Source organism: Protomyctophum parallelum (assembly GCF_964188405.1).
Source record: "Protomyctophum parallelum genome assembly, chromosome: 7".
NCBI classification, from domain to species: domain Eukaryota; kingdom Metazoa; phylum Chordata; class Actinopteri; order Myctophiformes; family Myctophidae; genus Protomyctophum; species Protomyctophum parallelum.
Window position 1 is genome coordinate 9,123,543 of NC_139705.1, and position 21,654 is coordinate 9,145,196.

The following is a 21,654-nucleotide window of genomic DNA, read 5'->3' on the forward strand; positions in this document are numbered from 1 at the left end:
CATAAATGCCCATAACACAGCTTGCATTCCATGTGTTGCATAGTGATGGCATCCTCTTTTGAAAAGGAATGCATTACTGTGGAATAAATGCCCTACTCTACTCTACTCTGACCACTAAAAGGTATTCACTGACTGGTTTGGTTTGGGATCTCTCTCCACCACCCCTCCTCCCATAGGGAGAGGAGGGGGATGGGTGTATTTGACTTGGGAGAGGTGAATTTGGAAGGGGGCAGGGGTATCTACATAAAAGGCCAAACTAAGTTTATTTTTGTCTTGTCACTGCATATCCGCACAGCTATCTATGGGCTAGTTAGTTAACCACTTAAGCCCCTATACTCCGCCATACCACAAACAGCTAAAATAGCCAATCTACAAGTTGAGGGAGGCACAGCAACATGCACTACGTGTTGTGAGCTTGTAAATCGTTTTTTTCATGCAAAATCTTAGAAAATCGGTGATCAACTGATACTTGTATGGCAGGGTAAAGAAAATGTTTAAAAAACTTAGCCTGTTGCCTGTTCTTCACATGATAACGACCTAGCAACATTTTGTAAAGCAGGATCACTGACTTTGGGTTGCATACCACAGGGATTCCCTAAATGGAGTTCTGGAATGGGACCCACAAAAAAAGACAGGGATATTGGATTATAGTGGCATTTTAGTAGTCACATGATCCTCTTGGATCACATAACGGCTTGGCTACTTGTCACCTCTTGCTGGCTGCTGGGAGGTCCAAGTGGTCCATACCAGAAGTTTTGGAGACACAAGCATCTATGGCTTATCTACAATTACACATCCAATACACGCGCACGCACGCACACACCAACCCCACACACACACACACGCACACACACACACACACACACACACACACACACACACACACACACACACACACACACACACACACACACACACACACACGTCTTTCAGTGTGGTCTCACTCTAGCTTTGCTCATGCGATTTGAAGTTGAACTGGAAATGCTATGCAAAGAGTCACATAATTGCATTTGTTTAGTGAAGGAATATGGGCCAGCAAGTCCAACAGGTTTTTAAGGTTTAGCAATCAATTATGGCAGGTGACAGATGGGGGAGAAAACCAGTATTTTTTGGACTCATGGTCTATTTATATATTGTCCATTTTAAACATTCTCTGCTGACCAACGATTCCAATGCACCTCAGCAGCACCACAGCTGGAATTTCTAATACACTACAAGTATATCTAGGATATACAGTATTTCACTTGATCTACAACACACAGTCATAGTAGAAGTAGATAGTATACATCAGGAGTAGCCTAGTATAAACTAATAATTAAAATTATTATATAAAATATATTTTTAAATCATCTGCTTATTTTTGCACTTGAACACTTGAATACCAGAAGCCTGCAGATTTTTATTTCTTCTGGATAGAGGGTATCTAACAAGTTTTTTTTTGTTCCAATCTCAATTGAAAAAGAAACAATGATCTAAATATAATGTTATGACTAATACAGACCATTGTCTGTATATGCACCATATGTGTCATCTTCAGGCCTGTAGGATCATGCTCCTGTGATTTTGACAATCCCATTGAGTCAGTCTTATGTTTGAAACCCTACCCCCACTGAGAGGCTAATTAAAACAATTTCAAGGACAAAGGAGGGGAGTCCATTGTATCACACAACCAGCAGTGCAACAGATATGATGCCAGAGGGGCACAGTTGTCAAGGATTAGTGCCCCTTCGTAGGCGCAGATGGATACATCAGCACCACTGATGATTGTCTCAAAAGTGTTGTGAGGAGGAATGTAGGTGTACTTATAAACCGCTAGAACTGGGATAATGTAACGTTTTGTGCTACTTACTGGATTGTTAGTGTACATGTAGGCTTAATCATAGCAATACACAACAGGGACCACCATGTTTTTTCTATCTTGCTCGTCACTGCCCCCCTCTCTTCTTTTTCCTCTTGAAACAACAAAAATGGATTTTGTGCAAAAAAACACCTGTAAACCTGTGATGTGACAATAAAGATGATTCTGAAAGTCTGGGGGGGGGGGGGGGGGGGGGTCACACATAATTCATGGCACAGCTCTGAGTTGGCTAGGATTAGAATTGTTGTGTTTTTTTATATTTATGTATATAATATTTAATTGAAGTAGAACATAGTATTACATTTGATACTATGTGTACCCTAGCATTTGATGATTTTGTGAACAATAATAATAATAAAAAAAGAAAAAAAGAAGCAGCTCCCTGACCCCTGGTTTTTTGGGAGGTTAATTTTCACATTCCTGAGCTGTGTACAGACCACCCCCTTCCCAAAAGACAGAAATCTGCTGGTGACAAATCTTCCTACTTACTTCCTCTCTTTCCTTTCAACTCAAGTAACGGGCCAATGAACTGGATTCTTCTGTCCCCTGACTCACAGGCACCCTGCCTTAATGTTTGTGCTGTCCATTCAAAAACGCTGCTAATCAAAGTCTGCTTGACTCACCCCATAGTATCGGCATCCCTCGTTACAATTACGCTGGCAAACCGTGAGGGATATTCGAGACAATGGCTTGACTGTGCAAAAAGTCTAGGTATTAAAAACAAAATATGTACGTTTACCGTCATATACGGGGTAGTTGAATGTGTGCTCAATGCACACAATCTGACACAATAAACAAAACAACAATATTCCATACATTTCATTCACATCATCCCTCTAACTGAACTTAATCTAAGTGGGAATCTCACAAAGCGAGATGTTGACACTAATTGTCTCATCCATGCTAGGCATTGTTGTTATCTTTGTGGTCAGTGCTTACTTATCTAACAGAGAGGAACTGTATGTGGCCAGAAACAATAGGCGTGATTGAGTGCATTCCACCAAACGGTGTTATGTTACATTGACCTGGCCTATTTAATAGATGATATATGTTGGATCTTTATCATGCAGTGATTTGGAGAAATGGTTGAATGCTTCATGAACTAATTCACTGTCTGCCATGAACATGTGCAAACGGGACAAAGTGTGATGCCCAAATGTTTTGTGATTTTTAATAATTAGTCTGCAAAACATCTCCTGACGTATGTAGCTGAATAATGATGAATAAATAATGACATCTTGTTTTCATGTCAACAATTCATTTCCATGACATTTACATAGGAAAAATACTGACTCTTTCTTTAAGTAATCGTGCATTCATATACCACCTAGTGGATTTTAAAAAGCCACACTGTTGTTATTAGCCTAACAAAGGTAATGGTAATCCATGAGCCAGTATGTGTGCATGGGTGGGATGCATCCTTAATGCCATGAGAATGCTTCTGAGGAATTCACACCAATAACCTGCAGGATACCATAACATAACAGAGGGATCCTTTCGGTCACTTATTCATTTAGCTCTTAATCTCTATGCAGTCAAATTGAAATACTCTGTCGTATTCTGAAAACACACAAAATCTTCGTTTTCTCAATCGTTGTTAAAAATATGGACTAAAATGCACCTCTTAAAATGTGCAAAACCTGCAGATTCACAATCTTTTTAACAGATCTTGCTAACACTATGAAACATAATCAGACCACCAGCAGAATTATAGCTGGGGGGAGGGATGGGATCACATTATGCTAATAAAGCAGATGTCCACAGTTCTAAATACATTCCAGGCAGCCAATAAAAAACAATGCATCTTAACTTTCTTCCCAATGGAGCAAACCCCCCGCCGCCACTATCTCTACAAGCTGGCAGGGCTTCTTACATAATAAGCATTCACTAATATAACCCCGAAGATCACAGGTGCTTATTTGGGGTCGATATGTGTAAAATGACAGCGATACATGAATAAACATGGCTAATTTTTTCGGCGTCGCGTGACACCACCGTACGACAAAGTATAAATAGGGTTTCACATGTCAAGGTCTAGAGGGCCCTTCATTTTGGGAGCTCACTGTGTTTGGTCAAGGCGTGGGTTGTTCTCGTTTCAAACTTTCCATGACACTGAAGTTTTGGGCCATGTCTCTCTCTGTGTTTGTTGTGCACTGTGCCCGTCGACTCTTCAGCAGAATTCATCGGCCATTGTTTTCTCTTCACAGGCATTTATGATGTCACGGCAAACATAAGCTTTGTCCTCAGATGAAGGATCAGCCTGGGGTTCATGCCCTTATAGGGTCAAACAAACAGCAAACTACGGACAGGGCTATGACTTAAATCCACAGTTGTTGGGTGGACATGACTGTGACAAAAGCCCGGGATAACCTGATCTAAGGAATCCTAGGAAAGTAATGCTGCTGGAACGATGCTATTTTGTGATTTTAATAGTAAAAAAAGAATAAAAAGCAAGGCTTTTGCACACCTACAGGCGAAATCACAGGCGTGATTTTAATAGTAACACACAAAACCACAATCTTATCTTCACACTGCGCTCATCGCCACCTCATTGGTATGGCGTTTCCTGAGAAACACCATACCATCTCAAAATCAAAACAACAATCTGCCTTGCATCTGTGAAGACTCGTAACCTAAGTCCTTAGCTACAACCTCAAGTTAAGATGGAGAACTGGAATCAAGAAGCAGACAGGCACTGAAATTATGCAACACGTGTTGTTTGATCTATTATCGTGTATTTTATTCTAATAAAACCAGACCGCTGTACACAATGAAGATGAAACAATAATCATCCTGAATCAATTCAACAAGAAAGGGTATTTCTTCAACTTTATCCCTGTGTGAACAAAAACTAATTGTATACATGAAGAAAAGACTGGCCCACTGGTATCCATGCCAGCGGAGGTACAAAAGTGTTTTTGTTGTTTTCAAACTGAAGAACAAAAGATTCTTCTTGTAAGCCACTAAGGTGCTCAGTAAAATATGCACAATAAAAGACACTGACGTAGGTCTATTCTGTTGGGTGTTCACTTGAAAAGACAGCACTCACATTGCCAATTACCCAAAATCCACCCTGGCTCTTCCCTTGATTGTGCAAGTTTACTTCAGTGGTATGGCATCAGTAGTAGCCTATGCTTAATTTACATTAAGCAGATTTTCAAGGAGGTATGGTAAGCGAGCACACACACACACACACACACACACACACACACACACACACACACACACACACACACACACACACACACACACACACACACACACACACACACACACACACACACACACACACACACACACACACACACACACACGCACGCACACACCCCTATGCGTAAAGATCAGATTTCCATCATGTTTGTTTTCTTAGGATAAGGCATGAGTGAACAAAGAAAATATTTTGCTTGCTCATGGCCATCTGTTGAAAGCAACAGAATAAAAAAAATTAAAAAATCACTATGCAATCGATTTATTTGGGGTAAATGTCACAATACACTGCCGCTCAACATATCTGAAAAGCAATTATGTGAAGAAAATATATAAAATAAAAGAATGGGTAAAGAAATTGATTTACCCACAATAAAAAAATGGTTTACCAGGGGTTGACACTTAACACTAAGGTCAACTTGCCTGTTGGGAAAGTACAGGTCAGGTTCTACTTGCCCAAAGGTCATGCCCACTTGCCCAAAAAGTAAATCGTCCATTATAAAATGACGGGCAAAAATTCCATTACCGCTTCATTTAACACTTTGGGGGGGGGGGGGGGGGGGGGGGTTGCGTGCACTGGCCATATATGGAACGTGTCTTGAGTGTACAGGGTTTGATGAGGTCAACAGATCAACATATGGAATGTCAGAACAGGTCAGCTCCATATATGGAGATCTAAGGGTGGCAGCAGTGGCAGTGTCTTGAGTGTACAGGGTTTGATGAGGGCCCAGGCAGGGCAGGGCCTTAAATTTCGGGCCTGTTGAGAACTCTAGTTTTCGCCGGCTGCACTAATAACTTTGGGGCGGGCGTCTAGAGTTTGAATGGACAGGTATCAGTCAAAAGGGAGACATTGAAGAGGAAGGATGGATGGGGAAGGATCAACATATACAGAATGTCAAGGTTCTGTTCCATATATTAATATTGATGACATCAGGGATCTCCATATATGGGCTTAATTGCGACAGCAGGTCACTTTTATAATGATATGATCCCTGATATACTATCATCCCTGATGATGTCATAGTGATGTCACGAGACCTATGTCACAGTGATGTCATGAGACCTGGGCATATATGGGGCTTTCCCCATGTATGGGGATTGTGAGTGACGTAAGTGACGTGACATGACAAAAAACCGCAAGGTTTCATAGTTGTGTGACCTTCGGTCGCAATTATATATTCTACAGACCAGAAGACTTGTGTGTTTATAGACAGTTTGCGTCCCCTCTCAAACAAGCACTTGCCCCATCAGGCAACCTGAACGCAAACTCTACCTGCCGAAAAGTTGTATTGACCTGCCAGGGGCAGGTGGGCAACCCTTAGTGTCAACCCCTGTGTACTACTAAAAGTGAACCACAAAATTGAAGAAAAAAATAATCTTATGATATTACCAGGGCAGTTGGAAAGGTTTTCTTGCTCTAGTACGCAAAATAATTGGAAATGACAAGTTGGCTTTGAAAACGTAATGTTAAAGCACAAACCTGTGACTGTCCTGTCCCTCCAAATATTGGCAATGTGGACGGAGATGACAGATGATACAAAGCAACGTGCTGACGTTAAAATACTCAGAGGTTGTCACAAAACGATGCATGCATAAAGTAAACAAAAAAAACTTCCGTCTAGACTCTAGAGCTTGAGGACGGACCTGATAGCACAGGCAAAATAAATATGTTGCCAAATGTTTTACCCCAACTCTCAGCTCGTACTGCAAACGCAAACCATCTACTCAAAAATAGGAGTATCAGCAAACAATTGGGTAATTGTTCCTCTTTCAATGCATGGCACCATGTGTGTACATGGTCAAAACATGCATTTGTTTATGGGTAGTGGCACAGAAACAGGACAATAAAACAATGGCAAAATGTCTTTTGTTACTGAATCACAAAAGCTGATAGCTGCTTATTTGCATTCACAAGATCACACCGAGCGCTCATTTCCAAACAGTGAAACCCCACATCGTTATAAAGGATGTTGTAATAATGCCACTATACTTCTGTGTTTGTTTCAAAGGACTACTGGAGATACTGTAGCATTCCTTTGACCATTAAAGGATTTTTATAGGCTTTGGTCAGCTCACTGTGGCCATCCCCATTGGCTCAAAATTATACTTATTTTTCTGCCCCCTGAGGACTGCTTTTAAACCACTGCTTTCAATCTTAAAGAAACAACAACAAAAGACCCTGTCAGGGTAATGCTTCCTGACAACCCAAGATAGACAAAAAGACAAAAACAACACCCTAAACACTCAAATGCCAAATCTAGGAGGCAATACTTTCAGGACAAAATGGTTAGTAAGAAAAAGGCTTAACTTGATTGATTAGCAAGAATTCTATAGAATCAAACAAGCAATCACTCAGATCAGACAGTAAACTTATTAGGTCAAAAATAGGCTACATTTTAATCAATGTGGAATTCACTGTTATACTCTACAAATAACCTAACCTCATTCAAACACATTGAGCAAATTAATTTGTCTTTAAATCTGGTTGGCCATCAAAGGAACCATCATCTTCTGTATTTCTCTCACATAGACAAAAAACTATTGAATAGGAACAATTAGAAAATAACCTAAGTGTCATAAGGAATGAAAAATCACTTTAAATGTCAATAGTGCTGTCAGAGTGAAAAGATGCTAGCATCGGGAAAAACAAGTACATGTCAATTCTGGGCCAAACAGTTAATTTAATTAAGGCATTCGGGACGGGAGAGCATGTTGTGTGCAAACAAAGCAAAGGTGAAAATGTATTACTCTATTAATCCAACACAAAACAAGGAACAATGCAGAGAGATTGCAAGTGGGAAGCCGTTAGGAAGGTGAAGAAAGGTTTCTAAAAGCAGCTCGGCATTGCTCTCAAGGCTGCATAATAGGAGCATATAGATTGATGCACAACTTTATCTCTGAGAAGAGTGAAATTAATTTATAATTAAATATTTCCACACCATCAAGAGTATTTACCTCATGTTACTAATGATCATATGTAGTCGATAGTGCTGGTCATTCTCCCCCCCATCACCTGGACCTCTCTGGATCTGTTTATAACCAGAAGGAAAGCATCATTTCTTTAGGCAGCTGTGAGTGGAAATTGCTTTTTAAGGAGACATTTATGACCCCATTCAAAGGTTGACATCTCAAAACACAGGAAGGAAGGAACTGAACTATAGTGCCATACAGTATCAAGAGATCAAATTAAAATTCCTGTTACCTATCTGACAAAGCCCTCAGACCTCAACACCTTTACTGAAAACAGAACTATGGAGTGGGTCAGCCATTTCTTCTTAAATATACCTGAAACCCCCTACCGTGCATGCACTATTGCACTTAACATATGTTAACATGTCACACCCATCATTATACATTTGACACTCAAAAACCATGAATCCAATTTTGAAATGTATGACAGTGACGCAGGAATACACCATGGACCCGTTCAAAGCTTCAGGAAGGAGCACGTTTTTGTTGTAGCCTGTAGAGAAAGCACTTAACCCAGCTATGATGTCTCATGCAGAATGTGAGAGGGGGGGGGCTGCCGCTAACCGTCCTCCTCAAGGGTGCTTGGAATTAGTGCCTGGAAGTCTGTGAGATAATAGATCAAAGAGATGCATCAGAGAGCAGAGTTTTGCTTTTCCTACATAACTAGGTGACCATATTTTTCAAACACCCCAAACAGGGTCCAGGGCCATAATCACCTAAGTTACAATTTTTAAAAAAGTAGTGGAAATAGACGTTCTACAAGATCACATGTTGTGGTACAATGAGTCCTGAGCTTGTAGATTTACATCTGTTCACCGTATACATAAGGCTCATGCAAAATGGAATTTCACAAGACTTTCACAATCCAGAATACAGATTAAGTGCATAAAACAGCCCAGCGCACATGCTGCCCAAAATGGGATTTCTCATGTCATTATCATCATGTGCTGTAATATGTTGCACCTCAAGTTGCTGACAGTGCATGTGATGTAACATCACATTCAATCAATATGTCCAATATGTCCAATGCAGAATCAGAGCATAATGCTATCATATAGTGGGCTGATGACCTTTCCTCCACTCTGATTGGCAAACATCTGGTACAGAAAGGTTTTCAATATCATGTTTTACATGTCATCTATGGGTTTCAATTAATTTCTTTGCTTTGTTTGTATATAAGCTGTCTTCCAACCCATTCAAAAATGTTTTCCTTTTAAAATGTTAAAAGTCATTAATTAAAACTACCATAGTTTGTGGCCATCTAGGAACAGGAAGGGGGACTTATGGAGGTGCAACCTTCACTTTCTTTACTGTACTAAAAGCAAATCTTAGTTTTAGAAATAGTCAGAATAGCTCACCAGCAATATCAACGTGGATTCTATTCAAGTCTACTAGGAGCTGACTGATGAGCAAGGCGTTTAGAAACCAAAGACCGTCATATGGTCTGATAATGGCATCTGTGTCCATGTTTCAAAATGTCCAAGACAATTGCAGTGGGAAACACAAACTTTGAATAATTTAAGCATAACAATATCTGAGGCCAAATACAAAGGCAAATTGTATTGCCTCCGCATGCTCTGCTGCCACCCTCTGGACAAACTGGATAACTTCATTACATAGATAAAATGAGAAACAAGCAATTGTTTTATTAATTGATGCATTCAACACCACTTCTGTTTTCGCCCTAAAACATAATATATGCTTCTGCGACAAAGTGCTGTGTGACTTGACAAAAATAACATATTTTCGACATAAGTGTTGACAGTGACAGCACGTAATTCTCATCGAAGCAGAAATGTAATTACGCAAAAAATTAATTACGCAAAAAAAATCATACTTAAATTTGATGCCTCCAGGATGAGAACACAAAATGATAACTTAAAAGAGAGAGAGAGAGAGAGAAAGACAGACAGAGAGAGAGAGAGAGAAATTAAGAATCTAAGTCCAGCATATAAAATAGTGAAAATAGAGTACCACCTCACAATGCGTTCCATCGTGTCCACTTTCTGATTGGCCTACATGTTTATTTCGAATGTCATAGTTTAAGAATGAAAAACACGAATATTCTGTCTTGGATTACAGAGCTACCATTATTCTAAAAGCTAAAACAGAATCATGTTCTCCAAAGTAACGATAAGAGTGAAGCTGTCATTACATTTGTAGAGCTTGCACAGTCAATGTCTAGGCCTTGGCGTTCATACATGAAATGAACTCATGAAAATAGCTTATGATGCAACTATTGTATATAGGCTAATATAGCTTATTAACCCCCCTACCCAAGTCTTTGTGGGATGCCCTTCTATGGGCATGCTATTCCGAGTAGAGGGTTTGAGGGGCTAGCTGTTCTAGTGCACTCTGCTGCCCTGATTGGGCAGACATTATTAGCGGAAGGCTGTGAATGACCACACCGTGGCCGCCCATGCTGACGTTTGGCACCAGCAAGCCGTCGTCACCACAGGGCAAAGCGCTGTCTTCGTGCACCGCTGAGGCGGTGTGTTTGGACGCGTCCTCTGATGAACCACCGGCTGCAGCCATGGCCGTGTTGCCTTCCGTCACCACGGTGACCTCGCTCCCACCCTCCTGGATCAAGGTGTTGAGTCCCTCTAGGTCCGAGCAGGACGTTATGAAGGTCTGCGATGTGGCACCACTGGGGCCGTGGTGCGAGGCGACGGTAGTCTGCAGCAGGGCCCGGTGAAGCCGACTGCTGCTGCCGTCGTCGGGGCCGAGCTGTGTCAGGAGGACAGTCTGTGGCGCCATCGTGCCTTCCGTTGATTGGGAGGAGCCGAGGTGTGGCATGGGTGCCAGTAAGTTGACCTGCTGCAACATGGAGTTCACAACCATGTCCTGGCTGTCGGGCGTTAGCAGTACCATGCGAGGCTTACTTTGCTGGCTGTCTGCGCTAGGCCGCAATAAGGGGCTCTCCTGGCCCAGAGGGTGGGCGATGATTACCTTGAGATCTGCGTTGCAATAAGAGGCGATAAGAGGGTCTGTGACGGGGACTTGATGCTGGGCGCTGTCCTGCGAGGGCACGGCGGGATCCAAGTCAATGTTAGTGGACTGAGTGGTGACTTGGAGCTGCAGTGGATTCTGGCTGTCCCTGTGCTGCTTGCGGTGGCTGCGCAGGGAATCCTCCCTGACAAAGGACGCGTCACACAAGTTACAACGGAAGGCCCGCGCCGCATCCAGCTTGGCCCGGTACCGTGAGCCTAGGGGTTTGGGAGAATCCCCTCCCCCAGATTTCAGCCCCCCTCTTCCACTTTTACCACCACCACCTTTCTCTAGCCTATCCGAGTGGCACTTCTTTTTGTGGATGACAAGGTTACTACGCTGCTTGGAGGCGAAGTTACAGAAGTCGCACCGGAACGGACGCTCTTCTGAATGGATCCTCTCGTGGACTTTGAGTGCCCCTTTGCTGGAGCAGGAGTAAGTACACTTGGAGCACTGAATAGGCTGTGTGGGTTGGTGTTCTCGCGAGTGGTGCCGCAAGGTGGTTTTGTTGGCACACTGGAAATCACAGTCGGGGCAGCGGAAGGAGTTGTCAGTGCCGTGTTTGATCTGGATGTGGGATTTCAGGTTACCTTTCATGGCACAGCGGTAGTCGCAGAAGTCACACTTGTATGGCTTCTCGCCGGAGTGAATCCGAACGTGCCTCTTCAGGTCTGAGTTGATCTTGAACTTTGCGTCACACTGTGGGCATTGGAACGGTGCATCCCCTGCAGAAATGTCATAATAAAACAAGACTTGAAATTATTTTCACACACACACACACACACACACACACACACACACACACACACACGTCTGACCAACCTGTAGGAGTCCCCAGGACAGAGACAACCTATGGCTAAGACCCGGCCTCTCCCACTTAAGACACTTTCCAGCCGGGCTCATTCTTTCCAATGTAAATATCATGGAGTTTACACATTAAATACCGGTTCATATACTGGAACCAGACCTTCAAAATCTCTTCCAAATCCGTCAACAAGGCCTGCCATATACATTGGAATAATATGTGCGTGGCATTTCTTTTTTAAAACAGTGTTTTATCAGATAGGAAAACTATTGGTGGAGAGGTTTGTCTAACCCATGTTATGCTTAGCTGTGATTGGACCATAGACGTTTGGGGAGGGTCTTAGCTTATGTTCTTTGGAGCGCCCGGTCAAGCTAGAGGCACCATGGATAATTGTGGGCAGGAACTTTACCCCTGTAACACCTGGACCCCCCAAACTCTTAGAACATTGTGAGACCAGACCAGCAGGATGTTTAAGAACCCACCAGTGTGAGAGCGGAGGTGAACAGTAAGCTGGCTAGAGTTGCGGCTGGCATAAGGGCAGATCTGGCATTTGAAAGGCCGCTCGTCATAGTGGATGCGGAGATGCTTCTTCAGACTGCTGCTGTCCGCCGCCGCGTAGGGACAGTATTTACATTTGTGCGGCTTCTCTCCCGTGTGCGAGCGGCTGTGCATGTTGAGCTTGTCTCGCCGGCTGAAGCGCTTGTGGCACAGCTCACACTCAAATGGCTTCTCACCTGAAGACAAGCAACACGGGTAGCAAAACACAAGATGTACATCAATGACCTGAAATCAATCTTACTCTTTGACACAATACTCTATTGTGAAACCTTGAACCCCCTATTTCAACTTTTTATATATGTTTTGTAAATGAATGCCTTCTTCTGCATGTCACACAAAAGTAGTGACTATAACTGAAACCGATCTACAAGGTCACAACACGCTTGCAGGCTGGCAGATAGGCTATTTTCACTATTTTAAAATGTTTTAAGACAGTAAGCCTAACATAAACATACTAAAACTTTTGTAAACTTGTTTTTGAAAAGTGCTATACGAATAACAGAGTAAATATCAGACATCATGTGGCCATGATATTTAGTTATCTCCACATTTGGGCAGTTCAAGACCAATCCGGCCCCCATGGATGGACTTCCAGTATAAAATTTCAGTTCAGAAAAGTAAAAAATCAAATGTGAAAACATATGACTGCATTCCCAAATTACTGATCCGTCCAGAAATTAGGGAGGTAAATGAACCCTAGACCAGTGGTTCACTAACTTTTTCATGTCAAGGACCCCCAAATTGACACTAATTTGCCTGCGGACCCCCATTTGAAAAGATATGCCAGGGACCCCCATAAGAGAAGATTTGTATGGCTCTAGCAGTGATTCTCAACCATAGACTGTAAAAAATATGGACAAAGCGTTCCCCGGGTCTAACATGAACGTAAAATGAAGCCTGTCAGTCCTTGAATTGTAAGTCGCCCAGACAACGAGGCGGGACTTCCCCCCTTCTTCTTAGTTGGTTTTTATTTTGACTCGAGTGGGTGGGGGATCCCGTTCATAGACTCTAGAATGAATAAAGAGGATGGTGCACGGAGGCGCAGCCTAGGCTCCTTGGGACGTTTGCACATGTGCAGTGTAAACAGGAACTGCGATGATGGAATGTTCCAGCAGAGGTGCTAGCATAGAGTATTAAGGTGCATGAGAGTTGCTGACCCGGAACTGAAATAATAAAAATGATATCGCAAAAAGAGAATAGTACAAAGTAGATTTTGTTTTTATTTTAAAAAGTATATCAATTTCACTGTGGAAAGGTTTTTGTGTATAACAGACTGAAAGATAAAGGACAAGTACATTCACTAAATGTTAATGTTTTTGTATATTTTCTTTTGTGGATTTTCCATGTTCTTTAGTACGTGTCAAACTTTTATTTTTGTGAAATGACAAAGGAACATGGATACTGTTCATTCAAGTGCTGTGGATGATACAAAACATTTGAAAAGGGAAGGGTGGCTGCTGTTTAATTCTCAACTGTTCTGGATCTCAGTATTTACATCACAAGTTATGAGCTTTAATCTAGCACCTCTGCTGGAACATTTCATCATCGCCGTTCCTGTTTACACTGAGCATGTGCAAACCTCCCAAGGAGCCTAGGCCGCGCCTCCGTGCGCCATCCTCTTTATTCATTCTAGCATAGACTGTAACGGTAGCCACGCCCCTCAGAACATGCGTGACTTTATGGTCATGTTTTTTATAAATGGGACCATAATTTTCCAAAAAGAATATTATTAGAAATGAGACTTTAAACTAGTGACTGGAAGCAAAAAGTATTCATGACCATGTTTATTAAGGTAATACAGTCTAGGTGAAGTTGGGCCCAAATACATGGACTTCTATGGGGCTATGGGTTTTTTTGGGCCCAATGACAGTGCCACAACAGGCCATTATATGAACTTTCAGGAAATCCCGATTTCCTTGTGGCTTCACAAAATATCTGTCTGACTGCCCCCCTGTTCTCAACCCGTTTAATTTCAAGGACCACCAGCTTGATATGCATTAGGCTAACGGACCCCCATTTAATGACGTCATTGCCGTGTCATTTATATCTCCGAGACCCCAATTTATATTGTAAAATCAATGTTAATTTAACTCTGAGAGTGTCATCGCTTGAGTTAAATGTAAAACAACACTCTCTGAGTTTACAGACCCATAAGAGTCCATTTGGTTCCTAATGATCATTTAGCTGGGGACCCCCTGGAACTCTCTGAAGGACCCCTAGGGGTCCCCAGAACCCACTTTGGGAACCACTGCCCTAGACAGACAGACAGGCCCTCTAGTAGATGTCTTGCCTCAGAGGGGCCACACCGTAAAAACACTCAGCTGTCATCTACATACCCGTATGAGTCTTGAGATGCCGCTCCATATCTTTTTGGCCATACTGCGTCTTAAAAGTGCAACCTAGAGCAGAGGAGATATACAGTTAGTGTGTGTGTGTGTGTGTGTGTGTGTGTGTGTGTGTATACATACTATATAGGATTGCTGCTTCGGTCGATAATTTCTCCCCTTCAATACCAATGGGTATTGTATTTTATATCATTAAAAGATGACAGTGAAGTGACAATCTAAGTCAGTCAAGACTTATTGACTTATTGACCAAGACTTTTTAATACCTCAAAATATAAAAAGAAAGAAAGAAAGACCATTACTGCATCAAAATCAACAAACTGTCCTACAGTTTTGACCTTGGTTGGCAGCTGGTTTGAAGGAACGCTTCAGCAACTCACCTGAGAAACAGCAGCTGTGCCTCTTTGAAGTGAGTGCTGGTTTTAATTTTTTAGAAGGTGTCTTCTGTGCTTTGGTCAGGATCTTTTTGACACCTCTCATGACACAGGTCTGATAGGTTTCCTCAAAAACAAACTCTGTGCTGGAATCTGATGAGAAAGAACAGCAGGTGTTTGACTGCAACATCCATAACAAAAAGTGCAGTATTGGAAAACGAACAGATTTGCAGTTTTGCATCAGTGGGGTTTTCAGAGTCAGACATAAACCTAAGCGTTAAATTATAGGATCAGATCTACGGCTTGCAAACAGATTCCATACTTTACCTGTAAGAGTAGTGGTGGCCGATATGTCAGGGGTGGATATGGGGCAGTCATTTTGCTTGTGGGCAAGAAAGACTTCAAAATTATTGTACTGTTGCTTGCAGAAACCACAGATGTGGATATCTGGGCTAACCTCCAACACAACAGAATGACCTGCTAATGACAGTGGAAGAGAGGGCATGAAAAATATCATTAAACAAGTTGATATGGCCTACTACGACTGTCGACTATGCATTACATCATGTAAACGGATTTGACGCAGATTCTTGTGAATGCTGCACAAGAATGTTGTTGAGCACATGCTGATTGTTATGACTTCATAGTTATATTGAAATGTCAACCATTTTAATCAATAGTTAATTATCGATAACGTTAGTTAGTGTGACTCCTTACCTTCGGTGTTATATGTTGCCATTTTGCACGCTTGTTAGATCAGCTCATTTTCAGGGTCCCAAAACAGCTAAAACGTGACTTACCCAAAAATAATTTTCATGCCTTTATGATAGCGAACGCTGCGACAATATAATGTCTATATCAATGCCAAATGTACGGATCCGATTCAAGTCACTTCTTTTGGCAACATTGTAAACACAGCTCGTTTTTTACGACAGCATTGGCAAGTTTGCGGCGGTGGGACAGTCTGGTCTGGCCATGGAATCAATCACACGACCATTACTGCCACCTATTGTGCAGGAGATCGTCTGAATGAAAACCATGCACGCATGCCTCTCCATGCTTTCCTTGAAGGTTTGTAGCTCATAAACAGAAATGTCACTGTGTAATGTAACGTTAACATATTCATGACAGTTTATACATGATGTAAACAAATGCTCTGCGTGTGAATTATGCATATTGCCGTATTATTATTACATTATTATGTGGCTGGAAAGGTAACGCACGGCACACCTGGTTTGGTGAGGTGCACTGCTGACTGTTGACCTTCGTGAATCGGGAACAATTTAAAAGGGAGAGGAGAGAAGTCGCACTTGCAATCCTGCCTAGGCCGCTTATTAACCAATAACATGGCTTTTACTCAGCTCAGCTGTAGTATCTTTGTAGAACTTCCAGCTGTAAAGTTAATTCGGCCCAATTTGGGTCAGTTAGCGTCGAAACAAAAGCATCATTTAAATTGCCTAATATATATTATGCTCTCCATCGATTAACTGTAGGTCACTCGAGTGCTAGGCGACGGAGACCCAGGCGTCGTCCATCACACAAAAGTGCGTGGAATTTGAGTGATTCAGGGTAAGTGAACGAAAATCCCCCCCTTTTTTAATACCGCAGAACCAGAACCCCTGTATAACCCATGAAAGTGAGTGACATGCAGCCGGGCTGGACTGAGTCAAAATTCGGCCCGGACATTTTCACGGAATTTGGCCCAGACTGGCCCACCACAACCAGCAGATACTTTACTGACCTTTCGGGTCAAAATTAAATACTTGAAATACAAGCCCTACACCACCACATTTACAGTAGGCCTACAACTGATTATACACAAGTAAAGTAACAAAACCAACAGACAATTAACTCATTTAACATTTGGCCGGGCCCACCAACAAGGTGGACCCTCAGTTGTAAACAAGTGTAATGCTTAATTGGGTCCCACTCACGGTTAACAGTCTTTGTATTGAGTTTGTGCTTGAAATGTACTGTAATTCTGCAAACCGTTAATAAATAACAATCAATCAATCCACTCTTGAGTATAATAATGCAAAATACAGTCAGTACTCAAGGATTAAAACAAAACAAAACATAGACCAGCTGTATAAGAGAATCAGGTGACAACATGTTTACTTTTTAAAAATCGACTGACTCTGAATTTTTTTAAGCCAAAGGCAGGGCATTCCACATAGTAGGAGCAGCAAGCACTGCAAAGGCCCCTCACATTTTGTCTTGTCCAATTTAATTACACTGTTATAACCAATTGCTTTAATATATAATTGTACTTGACTTTAGTCAATTGCTTGACTATAATGTATATGCTAATTGCATTCCTAGATCACCAAAACATGGGGTATAGTAATGCGTCGTTATTGTTCAAAGGCTATATAAAGTCCAATAAACAGGCTGTAAACATAAGTCATGGAATCTTAAGAACTGGCATATTTTAATGATTGCCCGGGATACCTATCCCAAAATGAATGTGTCCATGTGATATGAATGTGAACAGCAAATCACATGGATGAAAGCAAATACGACCAGTTACATCACAAATCAAATCATTCGATCATATCAGTCCGTTGGTCGCGGCGCCCCTTGAAGCGCAGGCCAGCGCTGTCATGTCTGTCCCAGAGAGCTCTGACATGTCTTACTTTTTCAGACACCTATATAGAAATCTTTCTGTCTCTGTGACCTTGCTTAAGCCAGGGTGCACACTCAAACGTACTTGTTTACCGTGAATAATGGAGGATCGAGTAATGGCCTTTCGCACAAATCATGACAATAAACACATTTTTGGGCCGAAAAAATTATCAGAAAGAAGAAAAAAAAGTGTTGTACCCTGCCCTTTTTTTCGTCTTTCTAATTATCTGCTCCCCCCCCCCCCCCTTACGATAACAAGTGAATACGTACTTAAATTTTATGTGAAATACCTAAATAGCTATGAATATGACTGTGCGTCCCGTCCCCACAGGTTTGCAGCAGTGAAAACAGGATATTATAGGTAAACATTGCTCTTATTCTACATTCCACAGACCAGAAGACAGTGTGTTCTGGCCACGTTCAGGTGTTTAGACAGATATCTGGTGTTGTGTTTATAGACGGTTGCGTCCACTCAGGCCCGTATTAACAATGGAACTTCGTGGAGCTTAAGCTCCGGGGCCCGCAGCTTGCAGGGCCCTGTGTGAGACTATATCAAATAGCTGTTGCTTCCGTCGAAACCGTATTCATAGTCACCGATTTCAATGTGACGCAACACAGGAACCCCAGCTAGTGTTTTTGGTCGTCCAACAGTTTCTTAACCACTTGGTGGGAGAGGAGACTCGAAAATAGCAGATCCAGCGTCAGGGAGCAGCCTTATAACTCTATGGGAGCAGCCTTATAACTCTATGGGAGCAGCGGTGATAGTGCTGGCCGGGCGCTGGACGCACATCAGTGTTTCACTGGGCGTGAAAACAGAAAAAAAGGGTCGTTCTTGATTATGTAACGTGCACGTGAATCACATGATTTGATTTGGTGTATAGCGCCAGCAGAGCCGGATCTACCGTTGGGCTAAGTTGGGCTGGAGCCCCCGACTTTGAATGATGAAATTGTAAAGTATTGCATATTTGCAATCCAATTCTGCCTGCCTCTCTCTCTCTTTTTTGGGGGGGCTGCAGGGTACCCCAAAATTACAGAAAAATGAAAACAAAATACCCCCCAAAAAATCCGTCCACGACCGAATCGCGGGCCACGTGGTCAGGGGGGCCCACTCTCGAATGAGCATTTCCTGGTCGGGAAACCTGAAAGCAAACTCCACCTGCCCGAAAATGTAACTCAACTGCCAGGGGCAGGTGGGCAAGTAAGTACATTTTATTTATAAAGCACCTTTCGAAACAAGGTTACATAGTGCTGTACAGTGGACACAATATAAAACAATCAAGTTCAAAACAAACATAGTTGTATGCAGCTCCATTTTCAGTGACAGGTCCTTAACTTAACTGCCTGCTTGCCACTGTGAAACCTCCTTACACTGACTTTCCTGTACTGTATGATAAAAGGAGGCACCGAAATGATTCCTTTACTGCCGAAGCAGCAATCCTGAGAGACAATGGGAAGGCACATGCATTGCAAACAGGCATGCACCTTGTATACTAGTGAATATGCGCGTGTACATGATCACATGCATCTTCTAGGGGCCACACAGAAACATGCCAGCCCCCCCCCCCCCTCTCAGGTTCACATTCATGAAGCCAGTATTTCATTAAAGAAAGAAAATGTGCCCCTCAAGTTTTGGGGGTGTAGATAAATGTGTGACTGACAAGTCACACATTTATCTATGTAATATTAATAAGCCTTGATTTGTTCATCACTTCAGGGTAAGAAGAGGAATTGGGACATTTCATTGGTTCAAAGAAAGGAGAGGAAGAATTAAATAAATAATGAAATCTGCTTGACCCGAAGAACATCGAAATCATGTGCACGTAAATCCCAACACAAACTCGTTTACATCAAAAGACCACATTTACACTCAGATGGAGTAATTAAAGAACGACTTATTTCACCCCGGCAAGCAAGTGGAGAATGGGCCGTTCACAACTTTGATCTTGAGTTCGCACACACAGACAGACAGACACCCCCTAATCCAGGAGGAGGCTTCTTTTCTTCACTCCTCATTCTGCTGGAGACGTCTCAGTATTGTGCTGTGTAGCCAAATACGTCCTGAAGCAGAGGTACTCAGTAAAACCCGTTAGTGTTAATTGACAAATGGATAAATGAACACTGAGGATTTTAAATGTGTAGGTTCCCAGTACTAATCGTCTTCTAATGAAACGTTGCCAATGCTACAAGACATCAAAGGAAGATTATTTTGTCACTGAAATACGTTTCGATACCAGTTTAAAATTCCCCTGCCGTTTTTGTGGAATGATCTGCTTATTCAACAATTCACGCCGGAATACAATATCAGTTGGACTTGGACATCCAGCTGTGCCAGTTCTAATTTGTAGACACTCCCCGTTTCCATTCATTGAGACACCCCCGTATTCACTGAGTGATGTAATGTCCCTCTTTTCCCCTGCGAGACAAGGGCAACAATGGGGGGGAGCGCCTCTGTCACATTATTTTCCCCCACTGAGGCACGCCAGCTGCTTACAGTTCCTTAATGGCTAAGAGCTGTCACAAGCCATCACAGCCCGCTGCCACACAGGAGAGGCAGATGCTTTAATTGCACAATGACTTGTAAGTTGTCAACAGCAATTATACCAAGTCTCCACTAGAGTGCACCCAAGGAACACCATTTACTCAGGAGATCGGCTCATATGCTGGACACCAGAGGGGGAAAAACTGAACTTTGAGCATGCTTCTGTGAATAATAGAAATAGAAAATTGGTTCTAAGAATACTCCTAGCTTAATGATTTAGGTGTGTGTTGTGATGAGTTGGGTGGAATTGTCAGCCCAGCAGCCCAGGACCCTCCGAAATCATATTTATACATAAAATATTTACCTAGGTATGTCACCTCAGGGCCCGCTGCTTACCGTGCTGCGGCAGGTCGTGGTGTGCGGAGTTTGAGTAATTTTACTCATTACTAATTCATGTCATATATATTTTTTCCTTTTGTGTGATTCAGTGGAGGCTCATTTGCAGTTGCCATTCTGAAGATTATCATCATCAAGACGAGGAAGCAAATAAGATGGTGAGTTCATAGTCGTGCCGTGGCCATGCCTCTGCCTGCATTGTTTCAAGTCGTGCGGAAGATGTTCTGTTATATATACACACACAAAAATAACAAAAGACTGTGCAATGTACATTAATAATACTGTAGGTATTTATATTTATAGACCAGCCTATCCCATCCCTCAAGTTATAATCAAGCGACACAGAATCCAAACATTGATGGTACCCTTCTATTAATTACATGTCAAATTGGGTGGGAAAATAAGTCCCCAAACAAGCCCTGCATGTTTGTTTTGAGCTGCAAGACAAATTATACACACATGTATGAATTCCTTTGGTCAACAGCTGCCATCTCAGCATCAGATAAAACAGACCCAAAGTCTGGAAAGCATCAATCCACTTTATCATACCGAAAAAGACGGTGTGCATACAGGCGTGCTTTAGCATGTCGTATACCGTCGTACGATGGTGTGGCAGTGTCCTAAACCAAAAATAGCAGATTTCAACGCATGTTGTGAGATTGTAGATTGGCTACTTTTAAGCAGGACACAGTTGTACGACTAAGTATAATAACACATATGAACATTGAGCAGTGCACACTTGCACACAAAGGGAGCACATGCTCACACGCAACCAGTGCGTTGTGCTCTTTGTATCCGCCAACTGATGCAGATGATGGGGTTGCAGCTGATGAGTAGAGGGTTTGCATGGCTTCATAAACAATATCCAGTTCTGACTTAGATTATACGTTGTTTACTCCTTTACACTGTAAAAAATCCCCAGTCAATCATGGACTCAAAAAGACCTCTGGGTCCATTTTTACACCCTCCAGATTCAATTTAAAACGTACGATTCATTTTCTACAAAGAGATGTCTAGAGAGAAATCACAAATATTTAGTGTATTTCTTT

The 21,654-nt window shown here is 42.2% G+C and overlaps 1 protein-coding gene across 2 annotated transcripts; it reads right to left on the bottom strand.

Moving 5' to 3' along the window:
- Positions 1-9,713: 9,713 nt before the first annotated feature.
- zfp64 (zinc finger protein 64 homolog (mouse)) lies at positions 9,714-15,974 on the bottom strand. Of its 2 annotated transcripts, none has more exons than XM_083768991.1 (6): positions 15,823-15,974; positions 15,433-15,582; positions 15,112-15,258; positions 14,723-14,785; positions 12,311-12,562; positions 9,714-11,748 (listed from the first exon to the last, which is right to left on the bottom strand). In XM_083768991.1, the coding sequence occupies exons 1-6, from the start codon at positions 15,842-15,844 to the stop codon at positions 10,346-10,348; spliced, it is 2,037 nt and encodes a 678-aa protein (XP_083625117.1). In that variant the 5' UTR covers positions 15,845-15,974; the 3' UTR covers positions 9,714-10,345. The 2 variants fall into 2 exon arrangements, with proteins under 2 accessions (XP_083625117.1, XP_083625116.1); XM_083768990.1 differs by having other exon boundaries at positions 15,433-15,585.
- Positions 15,975-21,654: the final 5,680 nt, after the last annotated feature.